This window comes from Raphanus sativus, chromosome 9, assembly GCF_000801105.2.
Source record: "Raphanus sativus cultivar WK10039 chromosome 9, ASM80110v3, whole genome shotgun sequence".
NCBI classification, from domain to species: Eukaryota; Viridiplantae; Streptophyta; class Magnoliopsida; order Brassicales; family Brassicaceae; genus Raphanus; species Raphanus sativus.
In genome coordinates, this window is record NC_079519.1 from 4,945,991 (window position 1) to 4,968,033 (window position 22,043).

Genomic DNA, 22,043 nt, shown 5'->3' on the forward strand with positions numbered 1-22,043 from the left:
ATCTTATTTAGAATTTGTAAGATCATGCTAACACATTAGACAAAAGAAACATAACTCTAGAATTTAAATTATGGTACTTTGCGTATAATTATTTGACAAACTGGGTATAGCTAGGAAGCCACATGCAAAGAATTCAGAAAGAGAGGGAATCGTGAGGGACAAAGATTAACAAAAATAGATATCTTAATTAAGTAATTAAACAGCCTTTTTCGGTGGCTACAGCATTTGTTGTATTCAACTACAGCTTTCTTCGTTATCAACAATCATTTTCTATTAAGTTCTGATTTTACGAAAATCCGACGGAGCAAACTTTATCAAAAACAGACCACGGTCCACCGTTTAAGACTTGAGTTACATATATTTAGCTGCAATCATTTGACTGGACTTATAAACACACAAACTTTTCTTTTGTTAAAAATGTTAAGATAAACACACAAAACTTAAAAATAAATCAAGCATTGAAACGTGTTTAAATACTTTTTTTTTCCGGAAGTAGGGGAGTAAAAACTGCGTAAAGATTTCAGAATATATAATTAACAGAGATAAGGTAGAACAAATCAACAAATGTTGCACTGAAACAATAATCAATAAATAGTAAAGTTCAATCCGTGACACTACAGCAAAGGCAAAGGCAAACGCCGAAGCTGCCACTCGAATAAGATCTCTTGGAAACACGTTGCCTTGTAATAGCAATGTGTGATTTACAAGACGCGTAGGCGTTTGGATAGCGGTAGAACCACTGTTCTAAAACAAGATAAGAACATTTTCAAAGTAAAACTCTATTTTTTTCTTTAGAATAGTGTAAAAAATATAAGATAAAAATATTTTATTCCTACTATATTTCTCAATCCATAATAAAGTAATGAACAAATGAAAAATAGATTATTCAATTTATAGGGAAAATTCTATTTTAGAATAAAATAGAGAAATTCCCTTAGATAGTATTTTTAGTTTATTTTCAGAAAATAGTATTTTAAAGAGAAAAATGATCAAAAGAAAATTATTTTGGTCATTTTATTTTTTTAGAAATATTTTAGTGACAAAAACTTAAAAAGGTATTTGAGAAAATTTCCCAACAAAATATTAAATTGAGTTGAAGTTTTTGTTACTTCATATTTAATTTTATTCTATTTTAGAGTAAAAAATGGAGTAGAGTTGAAGATGCCCTAAAAGTTTTTTACACGATAGTGAGTTCTCTAAAACCAAAAATGTCTAAACGGATCTTAGATAGATAGATATTTTATATAAAATATAAATATAGAAAACTTAAGATAAAATATATTCATGTATAATTTTATGTATTATATATAGTATAATGCATAAATAGTTTTTAATAACAAAAAGTAAAATATAATTAAATATATAAAGATGATAAATTTGTATATTTATTTTGCATACAGCTAAACTAATATCCTATAATCATGTATACATAAAAAAATATAACAACCACTATATATAATAAAATAAAAAATATAATAACATCTTTTTGAATACTAATGTTTAAAATCAATCTTAAACGTCTGTGTAAATTGTATAATATCCGCTTAACCGTTATAAGTTGTATGGTTGATGCATAAATCTGCATCTGATGTATAATATGAAGGTCGTAAGGTTGATTACTAATCACCAGACCTGCTAATCACCGTCCGCATTTTGTAACACCGAGTAGATCCATAGTTAAATAGTTCAGATATTTTCACGTTTTAGCCAAAAATCCTTTGTTTGCTACTTTTATTTTGGTTTAAAATAACATGCCAAACTGCATACAACTATTTTCTCTTATTAACATGTTATTTTTTCCATATATAGTTTCACATGAATATATAACAATATCCCCTTTCATGTGTTTTTTGGAGACAATAATGTTCATTATATTCTGTTTGATTTTATTTTTCAAAACCCACATGTGACCTCGCACCGTTTAGTGATTAACCAAGGTTTGTAATTATTAATTAAGGTTGCGGTAGACACAATGTTCAGTATATATATTTTTGTTTTAAACTGATAGATAGTTCAGACTAATCTTCAAAAAAATATGCACAGTTTACATATAATTTTTTTTCAGATATATAAAGGACAAGACTTAGGTTCACCCCCTATGGTGAACCTTTAAATTCACCACACCATTAATGACCAATAAAAATGACATGTAGATAATTAAATAAAATATTATAAATTTATTTTAAAATAGTTAAAAAATAATAATGTCAATTCTAAACCACAAATCTTAATTTTAAAACCCTAAATACTAATTTCTAAATCCAAACTCTATACCCTAAACAAAAATCCTATACCCTAGACCCAAATCTTAAACCCTAAACCCAAACCATAAACCTTAAATCTAAATCTAATACCCTAAATCCAAATCCTAAACCCTAAACCCAAATCGTATACTCTAAACCCAAATCCTAGATCTTAAATCCAAACCGTAAACCCTAAATTTAAATTTTAGGGTTTACGGTTTGGATTTAAGGTCTAAGATTTGGGTTTAGGATATACGGTTTGGGTTTAGGGTTTACGATTTGGGTTTAGGGTATAGAATTTGGGTTTAGGGTATAATGTTTGGGTTTAGTGTCTACGATTTGGGTTTAGGATACTTGGTTTAGATTTAAGATTTATGATTTGGGTTTAGGGTTTAGAATTTGGGTTTAGGGTATAGAATTTGGGTTTGGGGTCAGGGTCTAGAATTTGGGTTTAGGGTATAGAATTTTGATTTAGGGTATAGGCTTAGATTTAGAAATTAATGTTTAGGGTTTAGAAATTAAGATTTGTGGTTTAAAATTGTCACTATTCTTTTTAACTATTTTAAAATAAATTTAATATGTTTTATTTAATTATCTACATGTCATTTTTATTGGTCATAAATGATGTGGTGAATTTAAAGGTTCACATAGGGGATGAACCTAAGTCTTGTCCATATATAAATGGATCCGAAAACATGGAGGTTTATATACGTATAAATGTTGATGAACAATATCTATTCTATTAATTCTTCAACATGTCCAATTGATATTAGTTGGGTCCAACTTTTTTTTCTTTATTCAAGGACATTTATTATTATATAACCATATTCTTATATAACTGTATCTTCTTTTATTTTGATTCCAAAATTATCGGAATCTATTTCTCCCCAATATAAGGGACAGTTATATTTTATTAATAATTATTACTTAATAGTATATATATAACCGAAGCATATCAATTGTTTTCTACTATAGTATGAACATGCTATTAATAACTAACATTAATATGGTATGCAGGTGATTAAAATCACAATAAGGATTCACCTTCATTATTGCTACCATATCTACACCGTGTGCTTACATATTTATTAGGAAACTTTTTTATATTACAATGATAATAAACAAAAAAACACAAATATAAAAAAAATTATATTTTTAAAAAGAAATTAAAACATAAAATATAAAAGTATTTAAAATAAAAAATAGGTTTTCAAAACTAAAAAATACGCATTTTGATTATAAAAGGGCGGGTATTAAATAGAATAACCTATTTTATAATTATAATTTTTTATAGATATAGGTGTGGTTCAATTATTTTAATAAAATAGATTAAAACCTCTTATTAACCATTTAGGAAAAATATTATACCAAGAAAATCACAAATATGACTAAAATCACAAATATGACTTAAGAACAAAAATATAAAAATTAAATTTCTAAGAAGATATAAAACAAAAAATATATCCGCCCTTTTAAGGCGGGTCAAAAAAATATAATCTCCCGATAACCGCAAAATTAAGCGGAGCAAATACAAAATTATTTTTTGCGGATTATGCGGGTCAGACTTTTTGACCAAAAGAAATTGAAATCCGCAGGTTGACGGGTCAGCGAACCAGGTTTAACCCGCAACCCAGTCCTAACCGAACGTATACCAGATCAATTTTAAATTGCAATTATTCAATAAAATGTATTTTGATTAAGACTTATTCACAAATATAACCAACACACACAAATATGATAATTAAAATTAAAACAAAAAATATACCCACCCTTTTAAGGACGGGTCAGAATCTAGTAACTTATTAATCTTTTAGCAAAAAAATAAAAAATAACTTATTTCCGGCATCTAGAGGATCAAACATGAAATGTGTCAGTGTGTTAGCCCATCTACTTATCACTCAACCGCACTGTCTCGACAAAAATGTTCAGTAATTAACGTTGCCGGTAGACACAACGGATAGTGTAAGCACAAAATTCATCGAATAAGTAGATTTTACTCTGTCTTGCTTGATATGTGAATTGTGAAATGTGCCGTCTTGCGATGATTTCCACGTCGAAGACTCCTTTGCATGAGTTCACATGAGATCAGCATCTCCACATACACACTTATTCCGTAACCTAGCAACACTAACGTATCCGCGCGAATCAGCATCCCTGCAAACTCGTGAAACTCCTTGTGTCCGTTGATAATTATGGGAAAGGATGAAAAATTCTGAAATCTGATCGCTATTCTCATTTTAGTGCGATTAGCATCATGTGCTGGGTTCGTAAGCATCATGTGCGGTAGTTCGTAGGAATATACGTCACCTACAGATTTCAATGAGATCTCAATTAAAAACTAATGGAATTACAATATTAATAATAAATTATTTCGTTGTCCAATAATCAAAACAGTCAAAGAAAAGTGTTAATAATAAGATTCGTCCTTTTCCGTGTTGCGTGACATGTCACGCGTGTCCCATTAAAAACCTGAATCCCACTTAACAAAGCTGATAAAGCTCCCATAGATCGTGCAGTCCAATAATCTAGCTAGGTCTAATAATAATAATAATAATTAAATACTAGTTACATTTTACGTACACGACATTCGAGGTGGCTACTCCTCTAGAGATGAACGACATTACGGTTGGGCATATTTTTGAATTTGAGTTATAACATTCAATAAGTTAAAAATAGTTGTAATGGAACTGAAAATTTTACAAAAAAACTGCATCAGAAAATTGAAAAAGAGTAAAAAAATAAAATAAAAATTATAACGACAACTAGTATACAGTGAATGGAATCTACTTTGATTATATATATACAGTCATATACTTTATGTAGTTGGTCGTCGTTTTATACACATTTGAGAAACCGACTGCATGCATAGGCCACGACCTTGTGTCTTCAACACATAAACGGGACGAAAAAACAATCAGTGCCCATATTAATTATTGCATCTTTTTTTCTCTGTTGTCGCTTTACCTTCATTTGTTAATATCATTACTTTCTCAAAACCCTTTGGACCAGTTTGCGTCTCTTTCATATGTTTTCCTGTTGGTTACTATTTCCACAAATTTGATTAAAGAAAGCAAATCATTATTTGGTGGGATTTATAACTTTCTGGTTATACTTTTCAAAAAATCTTTGTACTGTTCAAAAAATCTTTATGTTACCATAAATATAGTGAACAAATGACTCTTCCTACACAAAAATGAACTTGTATAAACTTTTGTGGCATTTTTGAATTTTGATGGCAATTATTTCAAACAAAAAACATACGATATGATATTTTAAAGACGTTCTATATGCATGATATGTTGCTTTATATGAAAGGAAGTGTAATCTATAGCGTCATAAACACAACCGTTGAAACCACAGTCAGAGACGCATTTGATACTCTGATTAGGCGAAAAATATGTCTAAACCTTGCCACTCAAAAAAAGATTTCCCACTAATCCAACAAAAGAAGAAATTGACAATAACAGAAAAATCATCTTTAAATGAAAAGAAATAAATCATATCTTTGACCCAAAAGAGAATATAATTGTTCTAATAATTCAATCTTTACAAGAGTTAATCATACATGAGAAAATTTCATATTAGTATTATACTACTGCAAGTGAGCAACCATTCATGGATTACACATATGTTAACACATTAGTTAGATTGATGATAAGAAACATAAACATTGAAAAAATTATGGCTGTGTTCTTCTCTAGAATTCAGCCCATGATTATAACATAATTGTCAAACTGATTTCCTCATAGTTAAAACCTATTACAGACAAAAATAGGAGATAAATCTGTCTATACAAGACTTCAAGATAACATATAATATTTTATGGACAAAAAGGATGCAAAAGATCTAACTGTTTACACACACACAAAAAAGCCTTTTGGTATTTTACTATGATTCTTTCTATATTTCCATGACAAAGATTACTCCGGGTCTTGTTGAGTTTTTGCCATGGAGGAAAATTCACCAGAAATGCTTCTCAAGAGCTGTTTACAGTACATGTCCTGCGCTTGTGTCACATTCTTCATACGATTGGCTCTAACCCAAGCAGGCTCTTCAGGGACAAGACGAGAGAGTCCAAATTTGAGAAGCAAGAGTATGTGCTCCATGATGAGAATTGCAGCCAGCCCTGGCTCGATCTTCCATTTTCCTTCTTGGTCGTATAAGCACACCAAGAGCGCTGAGTTTGTGCATATGGACATTACCACTAGAAACTGAAGATAAAAAAAAAATCATTTAGTGCAGAAGAGATGTGGAGTAAAAACATTATAATATGTAAGAATCTTTTTTTTTTTCATGGTATCCAAGTCACCTGCCATATGTTTAACCAAGCTCCAATTGTTGCAGCAGCACGAGGAAGAGGTCTTCGCAGTGTAACCAATAGCTTCAAAGCATTTGTTCTCATCTCCATTACGTTGCTCTGTGTAGTACATCATGTTTTATGTTAAAAGTCCAGAAGCTAAAGATGAAAACTGAGAAAAATGTTAAAACTCTTACCACTGCGGCAAGGGTAAAAGCAAGAGGGAAGGCACAAGCAAACATCATGATCATTCCAAATTGCAAAGCTAGCTCCAAGAAATCTACAAAAGCAAAATGACAAAACTCACATATCAGAGATTTTATATATAATCAATCACCAAAGAAAAAAAGATCATTGAGTGTTCATAAAGTTAAATTACCATCAAAAAGTCCATCTTCAAGTTCTACACCGATGCTTGCTGAGTATGTAGGCTTGAAATATTCCTTCTCAACTCTTGATGCTATTAGTATCTTTCCTGTTGATGGTCCACCTTCACTTTTCTTCTTCTTCCTGGAACAAGAAGAAGCCAGTTTTTTTTTTACAAACGCTCAAGAATTCTAACTAACTTGTATGAATAGAAATAAAGAGCTTTACCTAGCTCTAAACTTTCTGTAGCTGTACTTAAGGTAAGGCAAAGAACCATCCATCAAAGTCCAGAAAACCTGCAGAAAGCTCAAACATATGTAAATGACTTTCAAAAGGAGAGTTTCTAATGTTTTTTTTGTTTGTCTTACCTGTGAGATGATCAGCCTTTGGATCAACACTTGTCGAAGTGTCATGAAGTTTCGGTGTAGAAGCACATGGTAGAAGATCCCAATGTATGTCTGCATGAAGTAGAGCCCAAACACCTGCAGTGGCAAAGGTTAGAGAGGAGGAAGATTGAAAACTCAGTAAAAAAAAAATGATGCAACTTACTTTGTAAATCAAGCTGTTAGCTCTATATTCCACACTCTCGTTGATCTCTCGATTTATCAGCTTGACAGATACTTTGCCTCCCAACCGAGTGAGGTACTGAATGATTAGAAGGTAGACAGCTGTCAACAGAAACCTGAAACCATAAATAGAAAAACTGTCATGGTTCTGTACAAAACTGCTAAACACAACAATCAGTAAGTAAAGCTGCTCTCTGACTTGATTGTCTCGGATGTGAGGATCTCGTAGATGTGAGCATAGGCCAGCTCAAACGGAAGCTGGAGGCAGATAATGGTCATGATAACGAGAACATCATTCCTAAACCTCTTGCGGTAAGCAAACCACTCGTATCTTTGATAAGCTTCCTTCTCTTTGAACTTCTCGTTTCCGAGATTCTTTATAAGCTCCTTTGGAAAGGGAAGGCAGCTCCATTCCATTCCGATAAATCTATATCCTTGACTTGGACCAACTAAATAATTTATCTGCCATCTATGGAAACAGGAACCAATTGGTAAAAATACACTTAAAAAAAAAACTGAAATCTTTGGATAGTGTAGGGGAAGAAGCAGCCCCTACCTAGCTAGCAGAGCAGCGTTTTTACGTTTCCAGAACTGAAGAAACAAGGCAGCCCAGAGTATTGTGCTGACAAAGAAACTTGGGAGAACAAGAAACTGCAAGGACCTGACCAATGACAAAATTGCAAAACAAGGCATGATGGCATGAAGGCTTGGCTATTAGTGTTTTCTTTAAGAGCTTGTAACAGAATTGAGAACTTACCCAAAATCAATCATCTGCACTATGATTCCTAGTAAGGCGGGAAATAGTAACCAGCGCGTATACATTCCCAAGAAGGAAAAGTATACTCCAATCTGTGTGATTTTTCTATTTAATGAGTTTCCATAAAATAAAAAAACTTTGTGCTGGAGCATGTATAGTAGTAGTAACTAGTACGTTTAGAGTAGTTATTTATGTGTCTACCTTTGCGCCGAAGTAAGAGTATATCTGATCAATAGGCTGGTTTGTGAAGTTCCACCAATTTAATGCCCAAGTTTGGAGAAGTTCCTTCCTCTTGAATTCATCTACCAGAATAAAAAAAAATATATGTTATTTTTGTGGGTATTTAAACCATTCTTGAGTCTAGAATAAGTAAAAACCAAGATGTATTAAACTAGCTAACCATGAAGAGGAAACATTTGTTTGATGACGCCTTCTGATTCCAACCTTCTAACTAATGATTCTCCTGCTGCCCAACAGAACTCTCTGTCGTCAAGTTTCAGTGTAACGTCGTAACCATCACTGTTAACCTGTGTATTTTTTGAAGAGTTAATTTGATGTGTAGTGAAGCAAGAACGCTATGAACTGAGACGAGTAGGTTTACAATAAATAATAACAAGTTGGAGAGACAGAGAGCTTTACAATTCCGTAGAGAAGATGTTGATAGCAGTGGAAACGTTCAAACCAGCTGAAGAGTGACCCATCAGGTTGCCGGAAGAAAGCCTCAGACCCTTGCATCTCAAAGGGCAAATCAATTCCTGAAAAATAGAAACGAGAGGAATAAGATCTGTGATGCTGCCCTGCTACTTAACAGATGTTTATAAATCAATTTAAGCTATTAGAAGTACAAGGAAGCAGTGAAAATATACCAAGACGAGTAGGTTTACGTATATGAAGCTCAGCTGCTGCACTCCCCAAGGTCTCCAAAGGAGCAGCTACCTGAATTGTTGTAGTTTTAGCTCAAACGTTAATAAAAAAAAAAGTATTCCACAGAAGTACAGCTAGATAAGTCATCATCAAGTTGTTGTATCCTACACGCAACTAAAAACGATATCAAACAAACTTGTTGTTCTCTGCAAAAAAAAATTCTCTCTTCCAGGACACTCCTCAACTTCCAGACCAGTACTTCTGTCTGAAAAGAGGACGAATTGAGATACTACCAAGTAACTAATTGAAAGAAAAAAAACCGACCTTAAGAAACTCATCAGCGAGACCAACGACTCTGTCAACAGCCATCCCTCTCTTCTTCAGCTCACTCACCAAAACCTCAACACAGTCTCCTTCCTCTTCTTCCTCTCGTACCCTCTTAGGAACCACAATTGCAACCTCGTGAACGACTCGCTCCTCCCCATTGCTCCCACTCATTGCCCAAACCCGAATCACACAAGAAAGACGATGACTTTCTTCGAGATTCTTCGCCTAGTAGCTGAAAGTTCCTACCTTTCTCCTCAAGATCTGATCCTCACATGCCTTAATGAGTGTATCCACCAAAGCTTCCTCCTTTTTTTTTCTCTCTCACTTTTAATTAATTTTTCTAATTTTCCTGTTTCTGGAACCGTAAAAGGGGATCAAGGGTTAACTCGAAACACTAAGGATACAAAAAATAATTCAGATTTAACTTTAATGCACGTCTCTCGTTGCCCCTACGGTGGGGTTTGGCTCGGCTTCTTGATTTCAAAAAGAAAAAAAAACGTATCTGGAAATGGGAAAAGACAAGGCTTTGGTCTGGTCTGAAAATTCGGATTGAATTTGATAAGAGTCATGCAACATTCCAAATGAAGCTCCTTCTGAGTTGGCACGCTGATGATGCGCGACACATCGGACGGTGCTGAGTGATTCTTGACACGTGTGCCTTCTCCTTTTTTTCTCAGCGCGTGTGGCTGAAATTAGGCATGGGCATTCGGGGTCCCAATCGGGTTTCGGTTTTATCCAATCGGGTTTCGGTTTTTTCGGATTTATCAAAATCAGCCCCATTCGGATTATTTGAAAGTTCGGTTCGGTACCGGTTCGGGTTCTATCGGGTTCGGGTCGGGGTTAGTAAATCTTCAAAGAACCGGTACAACCCAATGTACTTTCGGGTTCGGGTCCCAATCGGTTTTTCGGTTTATAAATATCTGATTTGTACCTATTTTGTAACCAAAACCTAAGTAAAATTGGTTTATTTTGGTTTCAAATACCTAATTTGTACCTCTTTGTAACTAAAACATAAGTAAAATCGATTTAAAATTAAGAAATGAACATCAACCATGATCATTTAAAATTAAACGAAAGGATAACATATTTATTGATAAAAAAACAAAATAAATAAAATCATAAAATGAAAACCACGACCTCATGAAATAAGAAACATTATTTAATGAAAACAAAATCTAAATCTAAATATTTCAAATTTAACAACCACCTTTAACCATCAACCTTCATATAATAGAACCACCAACATTTATGTAATACATAAATATTTTAGATGTTCAATATATCTTAATGTATTTTGAACACATATTAGGAATTGAGATCATATTTGGTATAAGACCTTTCTAGGGTTTTGAATGTTTCGGGTTCTATCGGATATCCATTTAAATTCGGGTTTGGTTCGGATAATACCCATAACCCGAAATACCAAAAAACAAGATCCATTCGGTATTTATGTCGGGTTCGGATCGGTTCGGATTTATTTTTATCGGATCGGATTCAGTTCGGATTTTCGGGTTCGGTTTATTTGCCCAGCCCTAGCTGAAATAATGGATGAAGTGTTAAACCGAACACAACCTAGAATCACTAACCGCGGTTCAGATTAAACCGGCCAAGTCTGATTTTAATTACGCATAAATTTCACGGCCGTTCCGTTTCAAGCGCCTAAAAATTATAAACGTCGTCGTATCGTATGACGGTCGACGATCGTTAATTAAAATCCGGTTCAATCCGGTTATGAAAGATAACAAAATGTACCCACGTGTCATGAAGTTGTGCGGATTAGACTCATCATCACTGACACCTTAACAGTTAAACCACAGAGAGAGAGAGAGAGAGCAAAAAATGGCGATGGCGATGTTACCGGCGCTCTTCTCTTCGCCCTCGATTCTAGCGAGAAGAATCAGATGCGGAGCCACCGCGAAAAGCGGCGGCGCACTCTCATCTACATCTCCCGACTCCGACCCTAGGAGAGGCGTCTCCGTTTATAAACCAAAGTCGTACGAGGTTCTAGTCTCTGACGCCGCGAACTCTCTCGCCTTCGCCCTCCAGGAATCCAAATCTCGTTTAGAAATCGATTTCCCGTAATTATTATCATTACGTAATCTGAACTGTTCAATTTCGTGTCCATTAGCTCGTTTCTTATAATAGTGCATTTTGCTCTTGTGCAGGCCTTTGCCCAGTAGCATTTCTTCATACAAGGTTTGTTTCTATGTTATCAATGTTCGTGCTCTAGCTTCGTTTTTAGCGTATTTTGTGTAATTATTGTGTAGGGTTCTTCAGACGATTTCATTGATGCCAACATACAACTCGCCTTGTCTGTTGTCCGGAAGCTTCAGGAGAAAGTAGAGACTAGAGCTTGCATTGTAATATCTATCTCTTTACTTCATTAGTCTTACTTTTTTGTTTTGCTTCTTCTTCTGACTTATGTGTGTTTACATCAATCTTGCTTCAGGTTTTTCCTGATAAGCCTGAGAAACGCAGAGCTTCCCAACTCTTCAAAGCCGCGTTTGATTCGGTAATAGCAATGTAGCTTCCTTTTTGCTTGCATTGTTTGAGATATCGAACACTTGATTGTTAACAACTCTGGCTTGATTTATTTTGTGCTCTCATCAGATTGATGGTATAAGTATACGTTCGCTAGACGATATACCTGGCACTTCTGTCACCAATTTCTTCAGGGCTATAAGGAGTACCTTGGACTTTGATTTTGAAGATGAAAACGAAGGTATAGCTACTACACTTCTTTCATTGAGAAGTTTTTTTTTTATTATGTAAACAGATGGTTTATTGCAGTTTTTTTTGCTCATGAGGATTATGTGTTCCCACAGGTAGTTGGGAGCCCAAGGAGCCACCGACCCTTTATATGTTTATCAATTGCAGCACTAAAGAACTCTCTGTTATAGAGCAGTTTGTGGTATTTGATTCCTTCTATCCCTTCTTATCTTAACTTCCAATTTGGTCTAGATACGTCTACTAGCTACAGTATTTGTGATTTTTTTTTTTCGTTTGTGCCTTCTTATTCAATCGCAGTCTGTAAGTTTTTGGTGTATACTTGCAGGAAAACTTTGCCACCTCAACCCCGGCTCTTCTCTTTAATCTTGAGCTAGATACCTTACGGTATTTCCTAGACCTCACTTTGTGTAACTCAATATATCTCGGTTTCCTCATTTCTGGTAACAACTGAACTTTAGTGCAGTGCTGACCTAGGGCTACTTGGCTTTCCCCCTAAAGATCTGCACTACCGGTTTCTTTCTCAGTTTGTTCCCGTCTTTTATATCCGTATCAGAGAGTATTCAAAGGTACTTGCCAGTTAGGATGATAATGTCTCAAGGGATCTTTTTGACTTCTTGCACAAGTCAAACAGCATAATAGTTGTTTGTGTTTGCTTGGCTAAGACAGTGGCAGTGGCACCATATGTGTTGAACTACAACGGAGCACTTTTTCGGCAATATCCTGGTAAATACTATAGTATTCTCTCCCGGGAATAAATGTATATGGCTCCGGTACATGTCTCTGTGTCTATCAAATATGCGGAACCATTGTCAATACCAGTCACCTTAACTGTCTATCCATGTCTGATATAAAAATAATAATGCAGGGCCGTGGCAGGTGATGCTTAAGCAATCTGATGGTTCATTTGCATGTGTTGCAGAAAGCCCCACTCGTTTCACCCTGGGTGAAGTAAGTGCATTAATCTTTTGTGTTTAGTCATTTTTAACCCAACCTCTGAAAAAAAAGAAGTAACAAGCTCTGATGGATGTGGATGCACACAGACGAAGGAAGAGCTTTTACAGGTTCTAGGACTACAAGAAGAGAAAGGGAGCTCACTTGAGTTTCTGCGCAGGGGCTACAAGGTTTTTGCACATTAGTCTAGATTGTGTGTTTTGTGTTTCTTGAATGTAAAACAGAGTTATCTTAAACTGGTTTGAAACTGATGGTGTCGCAGGCAGCAACTTGGTGGGAAGAAGATGTGGATCTTGAGTTATCATCTAATTGGCGTAGCTAAACTGTGGCCAAGTCATGGATTCACACCTTTAGTAAGTTTCACAAAATCTCCCAAGATTGCGATATTTACACCTGTATATGTGCAACATTGATGAGAATGATAAACAATAGTTTGAAAATGTTTTATTCAGTCTAATACCCTTTGAATAATACTCAGAGGAAATTACAGAGAAACTATATAAGGAGATAAGATATCTAAAATTTAGGTAAGAATATATATACTTACCATTCTTTCCGTAATTTAATGCACAACGATGATTTCTTTCCTCTGCTGAATAACGTATCTTCATTGAAAAGCTGTAATAAATGCAGTTCAAGCGTTTCTGATTTTCTTCTAATAATGGCATTAATCAAATCTTGTAATATTAGTAAATACCAATCTATCAAGTTCTATCTTTTAGTCCTCTTTTCATTATCTTCTCGCCCTCCATTTTGGTGAGAGCTTTGTATTTCAATACTGGTTGATGATACTGGGCATGTTTCTTGTTCTTAAAGTCTAAGATGAAGAATCTCGTGTTGTTCGAAACTCTTTTGCTTTTCTGTCTCGTTGTTTCGACCCGTATAGTGTCTATCTCCTGTCTAAATTCAGATGGGTTATCTCTCCTCTCTCTTCGGAAGCATTTGGACAAAGTGCCGCCAGAATTAACCTCGACATGGAAGACAAATTCTTCTGAATCCACTCCATGTAACTGGTTTGGTATCACCTGTGATGATTCCAAGAAGGTAACCTCTCTCAACTTGACTGGCGCAGGGGTTTCAGGCCAGTTGGGTCCTGAGGTTGGACAGATCAAAAGCTTAGAGATTTTGGATGTGAGTTCAAACAATCTCTCGGGGATGATACCTTCCAGTCTAGGTAACTGTAGTTCACTCGTGTATATTGATGTGTCTGAGAACAGGTTCTCTGGTAAGATCCCAGATACTCTAGGTAGCTTGAAGAGCTTGGCTGATTTGTATCTTTACAGCAACTCCCTAACCGGTGAATTGCCTAAATCCTTGTTTCAAATTCCGGCCTTGAATTATCTGCATGTTGAGCATAACAACCTGACCGGTTCTATCCCTCAAAATGTTGGCGAGGCTAAGGAGATTCTGGAGCTGCGTTTGTTCGACAATCAGTTCTCCGGTACAATCCCAGAGTCAATTGGTAACTGCAGGAAACTGGAGATCCTGTACTTGCACAATAACAAGTTGGTTGGTTCATTGCCTGCAAGTCTCAATCTTCTGGAGAGTCTCACTGACCTGTTTGTTGCTAACAACAGCCTCAGTGGAACAGTTCGGTTTGGTTCAACTAAATGCAGGAAGCTGGTGACTCTAGACTTCTCATACAATCAATTCGAAGGCGGTGTCCCTCCTGAACTGGGCAACTGCAGTAGCCTTGACGCCTTGGTCATTATAAAATGCAACTTGTCAGGTACAATCCCTTCATCATTGGGTATGTTGAAGAATCTCACGGTTCTCAACCTTTCCGAGAATCGTCTCTCCGAAAGCATCCCGGCGGAGATCGGAGACTGCAGCAGCTTGAGCACGTTGAAGCTCAACAATAACCAGCTCGGAGGTCAGCTACCAAGCGCATTAGGTAAGCTACAGAAGCTAGAAAGCCTGGAGCTATTCGAGAACCAGTTTTCCGGTGAGATTCCTATTGAGATATGGAAGATCCAGAGTCTCACTCAGTTGCTAGTTTATAAAAACAGTCTCACAGGAACTCTCCCTGTGGAAATGACCAAGCTCAAGAATCTAAGGATCGTTACCATCTTCAACAACAGCTTCAGTGGAGTAATACCACCAGGTTTAGGTCTGAACAGCAACTTAGAGATTCTGGACTTCATTGGTAACAATCTCACGGGAGAGATTCCTCCAAATCTCTGCCATGGAAATAAGTTGACAGTGTTTAACTTGGGATCAAACCAGCTTCACGGTAACATACCAGCATCTATTGGTCAGTGCAAGTCTCTAAGCAGACTCATCCTTAGAGACAACAATCTTTCCGGTCCTCTTCCTGAGTTTTCTCAGAACCAAGATCTTTCGTTTCTGGATGTCAATAGCAACAAATTCGAAGGACCAATCCCTCGTGGCCTCGGAAGCTGTAGGAAGCTCAATACCATCAATCTGTCACGAAACAAGCTCATGGGTGCTATTCCTCCAGTACTTGGGAATCTACAGAAGCTTAGATACTTGAACCTTGGGGTTAACTTATTAACCGGTTTGGTTCCTCCAAAGTTTGGTAACTGGAAAGAGTTGACCACTCTGATTCTCTCTGGAAACCGGTTTTCAGGATTTGTTCCGCCCGACCGCGGCTCTTAGAAAACCAGTTTGGTCATCGTTCCCCCCGACCGCGGCTCTAATAAACTTGTAATGTTTGTCTTCCATATGTTTTAGTGTTTTACTACATTTATGAAAATTTATAATAAAAATGACTGCAGTTACATTATCGAATGGCACTATATCCGAAGTATTTGACATTATATTTTATAACAAAGATGGGATCGTAAAAAATCTTTGGGACATGAAGATATTTGGTTATGGTAGTGTATGAACAACGTCAATCTTACAGAAACGGACGGCAAGTTATTGAACACTATGGTTAACAAGAAGCAATGTGTAACTCGGCCTATAATGCAAATATGGGCCGGACGAAGGCCCAGTTACCAAGGCCTGTTATCTAAATAGACTCGTCGAGAATCTCGAGATGATAGGCTAGCTTCTTTTACAAGGCCCTGGACGGTAGAGATGACGCAAACGCGAATCTAACGGACTATTGTCTCTGTAACACCAACGTCTTCTGCTCATCACATCCGAGTAAAATGGTCAAATCCGAAAATGCTTTAAAGTAAAGTTTGTCAATTTGTGTTTTTTTTTTCACTCTCTCTCTACCGTCAAAATTCGTCTCATCTCTTTCATTAGGAATTTAGGATCATCACCCTCCGTTCTCATCTTCGTGAGGTCGGTGACAATCTAATTCCTTGTTTTCGTTTTAAGTTGGAATCTGGAAAATGAAACCATAAATGAAATGTTCCACTGTAATAAAGTTTCGTTTTTAGTATGTTTAGGCTCCTTTAGATTTCGGTTTATTTGTTGCAGCTATGTACAAAAAAGGAAGACTTTTTACTTATTTGTACGTTTTGTACGAAAGATCTGGTGATGTTGGATTTGTACATACATGTTGGGTCGGGATAATTAAAAAAGTGTGAATAATAAACTATTAATGCATTTTAGGTTTTGTTAAAAAGTTCTTTCTTTACGTATTACATTCTGATACCAAAGCTTGCATTTTTGGGGTGAGGGGCAGAGTTTGCATTTTGGGTATTGATTGTTAGGACATTTAAATAGAAACTGAATGCTTTTGCATTTCCTTATAACTTTCTTTTTCTGCTTTCAGTAACCTCAGAAGCAGAGAATAACCCACAAAGGTAAGGTGTGTTTTTGAGAAGGGCTATAATACAGTAAACGTTGTGATATTGATCTTACTTTTCAGCTTTGGAATAGGTTTGTGGGAGAAAACTCTTGCAGTCTCATACTTCTCATGATAATCTAAGCTTTTGTTAATGCTTTAATCCCATTTTTTTCTTTCTACTTTAACAGGAGTTTAGCAAATGGAAGGAGTTCCAGGGATCAATACCGTTCCAAATCCTAACTATTATGACAAGGCAATAGTGCTAGATGTAAAGCCTCTGCGAACTTTGAAACCTGTTTTTCAAAATGGTAACCAAGGTCCACCCTTTGTTGGTTGTCCACCTTTTGGCCCATTTGGAGCACAGCAGCAACCAACGCAAGATACTCCAGATCTCAACCAAACCCAAGACACGCCTCTTCCTGCGCTTGTTACACCTCTTCAATCATATAGAGCACCTACAGTAGTAGTATCAAACGGCCCTAGTAGCTCAAGTGGGACTAAAAGAGGAGTTGGTCGTCCTAAGGGAGCTGCTGCTGTATCAAACGGCCCTAGTAACTCGAGTGGGACTAAGAGAGGAGCTGGTCGTCCTAAGGGAGCTAGTAACGCGAAGAAAAAGGACAGGACTGTGCTCAGAGAGCCTAGTTTGGCTGTTCAGGTAGTGAAAAGAGATTTTGACAGCGGGATCAGTGCAGCGGAGCGAGAAGATGGAAACGGTGACTTAGTGAGCAGCGTGCTGATGCGTTTCGACGCTGTTAGGAGGCGGTTAATCCAAGTAGAGTGTGGAAAGACCGTGACCTCGAAAGCAGCTGGTGTTTTGATGAGCAATGGAGTGAGGACAAACATGAAGAAGAGAGTTGGGACTGTTCCTGGAATCGAGGTTGGAGATATCTTCTTCTCGAGGATAGAGATGTGTTTAGTTGGTCTTCACATGCAGACCATGGCTGGGATTGACTATATAACAACAAGTAAGGTGGGTGGTGCAGATGAGGAGGAGCCGTTAGCTACTAGTATTGTTTCGTCTGGACGTTATGACGGTGAAGCGCAGGATCCTGAGTCTTTGATCTATAGTGGACAAGGAGGGAATGCAGACAAGAACGGACAAGCGTCTGATCAGAAGCTTGAGAGGGGTAACCTGGCGTTAGAGAGAAGCTTGAGGAAAGGGAGTGGAGTGAGAGTGATAAGAGGGGAAGAGGATCCAGGTAGTAAAACAGGGAGGATCTATATATATGATGGAGTTTATTCAATCTCAGAGTCATGGGTGGAGAAAGGGAAGTCTGGTTGCAACACTTTTAAGTATAAACTTGTGAGAGTACCTGGTCAGCCACCTGGGTTTGGCGTCTGGAAAGGTGTTCATAAGTGGAAGGAAGGTTTGACTGCGAGAACAGGTCTTATCCTTCCGGATCTCACTTCAGGTGTTGAAAGCAAACCTGTCTCGCTTGTGAATGACGTGGATGATGAGAAGGGACCTTCTTATTTTACTTACATATCCACTCTCAAACACTCTAAACGAACTCAGCAGCCCACAAGTGGTTGCTCCTGTCATGGCTCATGTGCACCGGGGAATCTTGACTGCTCTTGCATCAGAAAGAACGGCGGTGACCTACCTTACCTTAACGGTGTGATGCTTGTTTCTCGGAGGCCAATGGTATATGAATGTGGCACAACCTGTCCATGTCACGCCACTTGCAAAAACAAAGTGATTCAGACGGGGCTGAAGTTCCGCCTGGAAGTGTTCAAGACAGCCAATCTTGGTTGGGGTTTACGTTCTTGGGATCCCATCCGAGCTGGCTCTTTCATATGTGAATACGCTGGCGAGGTCATAGAGAGAGGCGACCTTAGAATGGACCAAGAAGATGATGAGTTTGTTTTCGACGCGTCACGTGTTTATAATAACTCGTTTAAGTGGAACTACGAGCCTGCATTGGTAGATGAAGACCCTTCAGATGAAACCCCGGAGGAGTTCAATCTCCCATCACCACTTCTGATCAATGCCAAGAGTTTTGGAAACGTAGCTCGGTTCATGAACCATAGCTGCTCCCCTAACGTTCTGTGGCAGCCAGTTGTTTGTGAAGGAAACGGTGAATCGGTTGTCCACATTGCTTTCTTTGCCATACGTCACATTCCACCGATGGCTGAGTTGACTTATGACTATGGAGTTTCCTCCCTTACGTCCGAGACCAGAGATGTGAGCCGCCTTTTACATGGAAAGAGGGAATGCTTATGTGGTTCTGTGAAATGCCGTGGCTCATTCGGATAGTCTTGTTAAAATGTAAACACTCTTTTTTTCTTTGTACCTCTGACACAATCTGTCTGAAATCATTTCTGTTGTTACAGGGCAGAAGATCTGTCAACGTGTGTGGCAAAGGCTGCTTTGAAGACTGTGTATGCATTTGCATGTTCTGTGGGCAATGCATACACATGTAATGTACTAAATGTATTTGTATCAGCACCACAACTGGCCATGCTCATGGGTTTGGTAAGAAAATAAACTCTATAGAGTGATTGAGTTATGCTTTTTAAGCTTTGTCTGACAACTTATCAGTAGACCTTAAGAAAGAAAGAAAAAATCATGAATGTATGTTTGGTAGGGTATTATTAATCGTCAATGTTCTTCATGTACTCCTTGGAAAGCTTTGTTTCGTTGATAAGTTGTTGTTCATTAATGAGAGAGTAACCTGATTCCAGCAACGCCTCCATTGTTTGCTGTTCACAACCATTATGAAACAAAACCTTTCATATGATCTCTCAAGTGGAACCAAGTTTTTTGTAAAAGAGAGGGATGATCACTGTGAAGCATGTAAATGATGGTTTACCTCAGGGGGAATGAATTTAGGAATCTCTTGGGTCTTTTTACGCCTGAGAAGAGTTTTCTCTAGAGCCTCTATTCCTCCAACTTCATCTACCCACTGTTTTACAACAACAAAGAGATTAAAGTCATTTTCCTCAGCAGAGGTGTTGTTATCTGCCATGGCTTGAAGTTAAGTTACCTTGAGGATAGATCTATCATATGTACGTGACCTCAGTGCTCCATAGAAGTCAAGTGCTGCGACAAATAATGGAGGAGTAATGTAAGGAAGCTTCACTCTGCAGCTTTGTATTCCACATAGAAATAGAGTTACCTTGATTTGGAAACTTATCAACAATGCTTACAACTTCTTTCCGTGATATCCCATCTTTCTCGTACATTCTGCTAACAATGTTAACTATGTCTTCACGAGTTGGCTGCCTGTTTTTTTAAAGAAAACACCAAACACTTGAGCATTTTTGTCAGAATCAAGAAAGATTCGGTAGTTGCAGGATCATTTTTTTTTACCAGTAGAACTTCTCCATTCTTCCTTCACGGATCAGTGGAGCATAGAGCTTGGAGAAATCGTTCCCTGTGACAATGAGAGGAACTCTGTTTACAGTGTCAGCTTCTCTCCAGTCTTGTCCGATACTCACCCTTGTAGGATTATCCGCAAGATTCATCAGAGTGCCGACAACTATCTGGTTGTTCACTGTCATTTGTGTTTCCCCTGAACATGAACAGAGAGCAAGAGACTCAGTTAAGATCAACTCAGGGGTGTACCATAGCTTTTAAGTTATATGGGACTGGCTATTTACCAAATCTACCAAGGCCAGCATCAATATCATTGATCATGAGAACACTCATCTTCCCCTGCATTTTACAAGTCATCATCATCAAAATTCATGCCAATTTTGTATAGATAAAATAGGTTGTAACAAGACTGGAATGATAAGAACAATTTCTTACTTGATTCTGAATGACTTGTGAAGCTGTTCTATAGCGGTCACGTATGAGTTTTCCCGGTTCCCCTTTCAAAAATTTTACAAAGATAAGCAGGTTGTTAGCTAGTGCTTTTACTACATAGAACCCAGTAAGTAAATCTTTATATCAGAGTTGGAGAAAATCACCAGCTCTATCAGACTCCAGCTCTCCTGCAGACATTATAACAGGTTCAACTCCCATGGTTTTGAATATAAGTTCGGTCTGAAACGTTTTCCCTTGTCCTTTACCTCCCCAGATACCTAAGTCAGCCAATTAAAAAAAAAACAACAACACAATATTCAAGAGATGGTAACAAAGTTTCAATCATTGAATCTAAACAGAGAACCAGTAGGAGCATTCACATTACCTAAGATCAAAGGGATTTTTATATTTAGAGAACTAGCAAGGTAGTTCTTCACAATGTGAACAGCTGCAGAAAGAAAGATTGAAGCAAAGATCATCTTGAAAGTTCCAAATCTATAATCTTTACCAAGGCTTTTAGCTCAGTTCTAACTTACCAACTTTATCCTGTCCACAGAAAAGAAAAACAAAAGACATAAGCAACTTAAACAAAACTCATTGGCTCTCATCAGTTCAGTTGCAGATATATAGGGAACAGCACAAGTTTACCATGAATGTTGGAGCAATGTAGTAATCTCCTTGAAGATGTTCAAAGGACCTTGTTGCCTTCTGACGGTAATCAAACACAATATCAGCTGCAAAAAAAAAAAGTAAAAACAGAACTACAAAACTCTGTTAATAACTCTATCAATCAGAACCAACATGAAGAAAGAATAAAAAAAGAGAGAGAGAGAGAACTTAACAATCTTTGCCAAGAAAGTCTCCGATGAACACGTCATCGATCATGCCGGCTCTTGCTCCCACGGCTATGTTCACGTTATCTGACTCTGCGCCAAGCCTGTAGAGATAGTCTTTCCCTTCTGAATCTTTTACTTCCCACGATGACTGCTCCGATAGCTTCCGAGGCTTTGCGCCGCCGTCGACAGCTCCTTTGCCGCCGTCATCTCCGCCCTTGGAGCAAGAGATGGAGGAAGGTTTTCTAAGGGAGATTGAAGTGTTGTTGAATGTGGAAGAGGGAGAAGAAGACTGTAGTGGTGGAAACTTGAAACGTAAAGATATGTTTGCAAGCGCCATTAATTAAAACCCCTTCAGATCACAACATGAATAAAGCTTCCTTCCACCTTTGAGAAGAAAAAAAACGAAATTGTTTTTTTTTTTTTTGTAATTTTCTTTTCAACTCAAGATAGGATTTTTGAAGAAGAAGAAGAAGGGCCAATTATAAAAAAAAAAAGACATCTTTGTTTCTTGTCTATTAGTAATGTACTAATGTGTGGTTCTTGAAGTCTTGAATAACAAATTAAGACTAGCTTTGGTCCCACGTAACCACATTCAATCTTCTCTTTTTTTATACAACTTGCAGTTTGTAATGGTGAAAATAAATTT

The 22,043-nt window shown here is 37.1% G+C and overlaps 5 protein-coding genes across 10 annotated transcripts; 3 read left to right on the top strand and 2 right to left on the bottom strand.

The window, feature by feature from the left end:
* Nucleotides 1-5,958: 5,958 nt before the first annotated feature.
* Nucleotides 5,959-9,969, bottom strand: LOC108828679 (anoctamin-like protein At1g73020). Its single transcript, XM_018602432.2, has 15 exons — nt 9,418-9,969; nt 9,096-9,165; nt 8,869-8,984; nt 8,630-8,756; nt 8,431-8,531; nt 8,230-8,321; nt 8,029-8,133; nt 7,672-7,941; nt 7,456-7,588; nt 7,275-7,388; nt 7,135-7,202; nt 6,920-7,050; nt 6,738-6,820; nt 6,553-6,660; nt 5,959-6,454 (listed from the first exon to the last, which is right to left on the bottom strand). The coding sequence occupies exons 1-15, from the start codon at nt 9,589-9,591 to the stop codon at nt 6,164-6,166; spliced, it is 1,983 nt and encodes a 660-aa protein (XP_018457934.1). The 5' UTR covers nt 9,592-9,969; the 3' UTR covers nt 5,959-6,163.
* A 1,225-nt stretch (nt 9,970-11,194) lies between these two features.
* On the top strand, nt 11,195-13,596 carry LOC108827593 (protein LPA3). Its single transcript, XM_018601033.2, has 12 exons — nt 11,195-11,498; nt 11,586-11,616; nt 11,688-11,780; nt 11,870-11,932; nt 12,031-12,142; nt 12,246-12,331; nt 12,476-12,534; nt 12,614-12,716; nt 12,813-12,873; nt 13,016-13,098; nt 13,191-13,271; nt 13,364-13,596. Exons 1-12 carry the CDS (start codon nt 11,260-11,262, stop codon nt 13,421-13,423), a joined length of 1,071 nt encoding a protein of 356 aa, XP_018456535.1. The 5' UTR covers nt 11,195-11,259; the 3' UTR covers nt 13,424-13,596.
* A 137-nt stretch (nt 13,597-13,733) lies between these two features.
* On the top strand, nt 13,734-15,907 carry LOC108827591 (leucine-rich repeat receptor-like protein kinase PEPR1). Its single transcript, XM_018601031.2, has one exon. The coding sequence runs from the start codon at nt 13,924-13,926 to the stop codon at nt 15,718-15,720; it is 1,797 nt and encodes a 598-aa protein (XP_018456533.1). The 5' UTR covers nt 13,734-13,923; the 3' UTR covers nt 15,721-15,907.
* A 218-nt stretch (nt 15,908-16,125) lies between these two features.
* Nucleotides 16,126-19,431, top strand: LOC108827590 (histone-lysine N-methyltransferase, H3 lysine-9 specific SUVH3). Of its 5 annotated transcripts, none has more exons than XM_018601027.2 (4): nt 16,126-16,246; nt 16,796-16,826; nt 16,999-19,079; nt 19,145-19,431. In XM_018601027.2, the coding sequence occupies exon 3, from the start codon at nt 17,010-17,012 to the stop codon at nt 19,065-19,067; it is 2,058 nt and encodes a 685-aa protein (XP_018456529.1). In that variant the 5' UTR covers nt 16,126-16,246; nt 16,796-16,826; nt 16,999-17,009; the 3' UTR covers nt 19,068-19,079; nt 19,145-19,431. The 5 variants fall into 5 exon arrangements, with proteins under 5 accessions (XP_018456529.1, XP_018456530.1, XP_018456527.1 ...); XM_018601025.2 differs by lacking the exon at nt 16,126-16,246 and adding an exon at nt 16,256-16,359; XM_018601026.2 differs by lacking the exon at nt 16,126-16,246 and adding an exon at nt 16,259-16,359 and having other exon boundaries at nt 16,796-16,831.
* On the bottom strand, nt 19,283-21,877 carry LOC108827592 (ribulose bisphosphate carboxylase/oxygenase activase, chloroplastic). 2 transcript variants are annotated; one of them, XM_056995080.1, is made up of 12 exons: nt 21,404-21,877; nt 21,210-21,295; nt 21,098-21,107; nt 20,947-21,009; nt 20,726-20,839; nt 20,565-20,626; nt 20,414-20,468; nt 20,124-20,325; nt 19,930-20,036; nt 19,798-19,853; nt 19,624-19,716; nt 19,283-19,540 (listed from the first exon to the last, which is right to left on the bottom strand). In XM_056995080.1, the coding sequence occupies exons 1-12, from the start codon at nt 21,732-21,734 to the stop codon at nt 19,406-19,408; spliced, it is 1,314 nt and encodes a 437-aa protein (XP_056851060.1). In that variant the 5' UTR covers nt 21,735-21,877; the 3' UTR covers nt 19,283-19,405. The 2 variants fall into 2 exon arrangements, with proteins under 2 accessions (XP_056851060.1, XP_018456534.1); XM_018601032.2 differs by having other exon boundaries at nt 19,283-19,513; nt 21,404-21,874.
* Between the last annotated feature and the right edge of the window lie 166 nt (nt 21,878-22,043).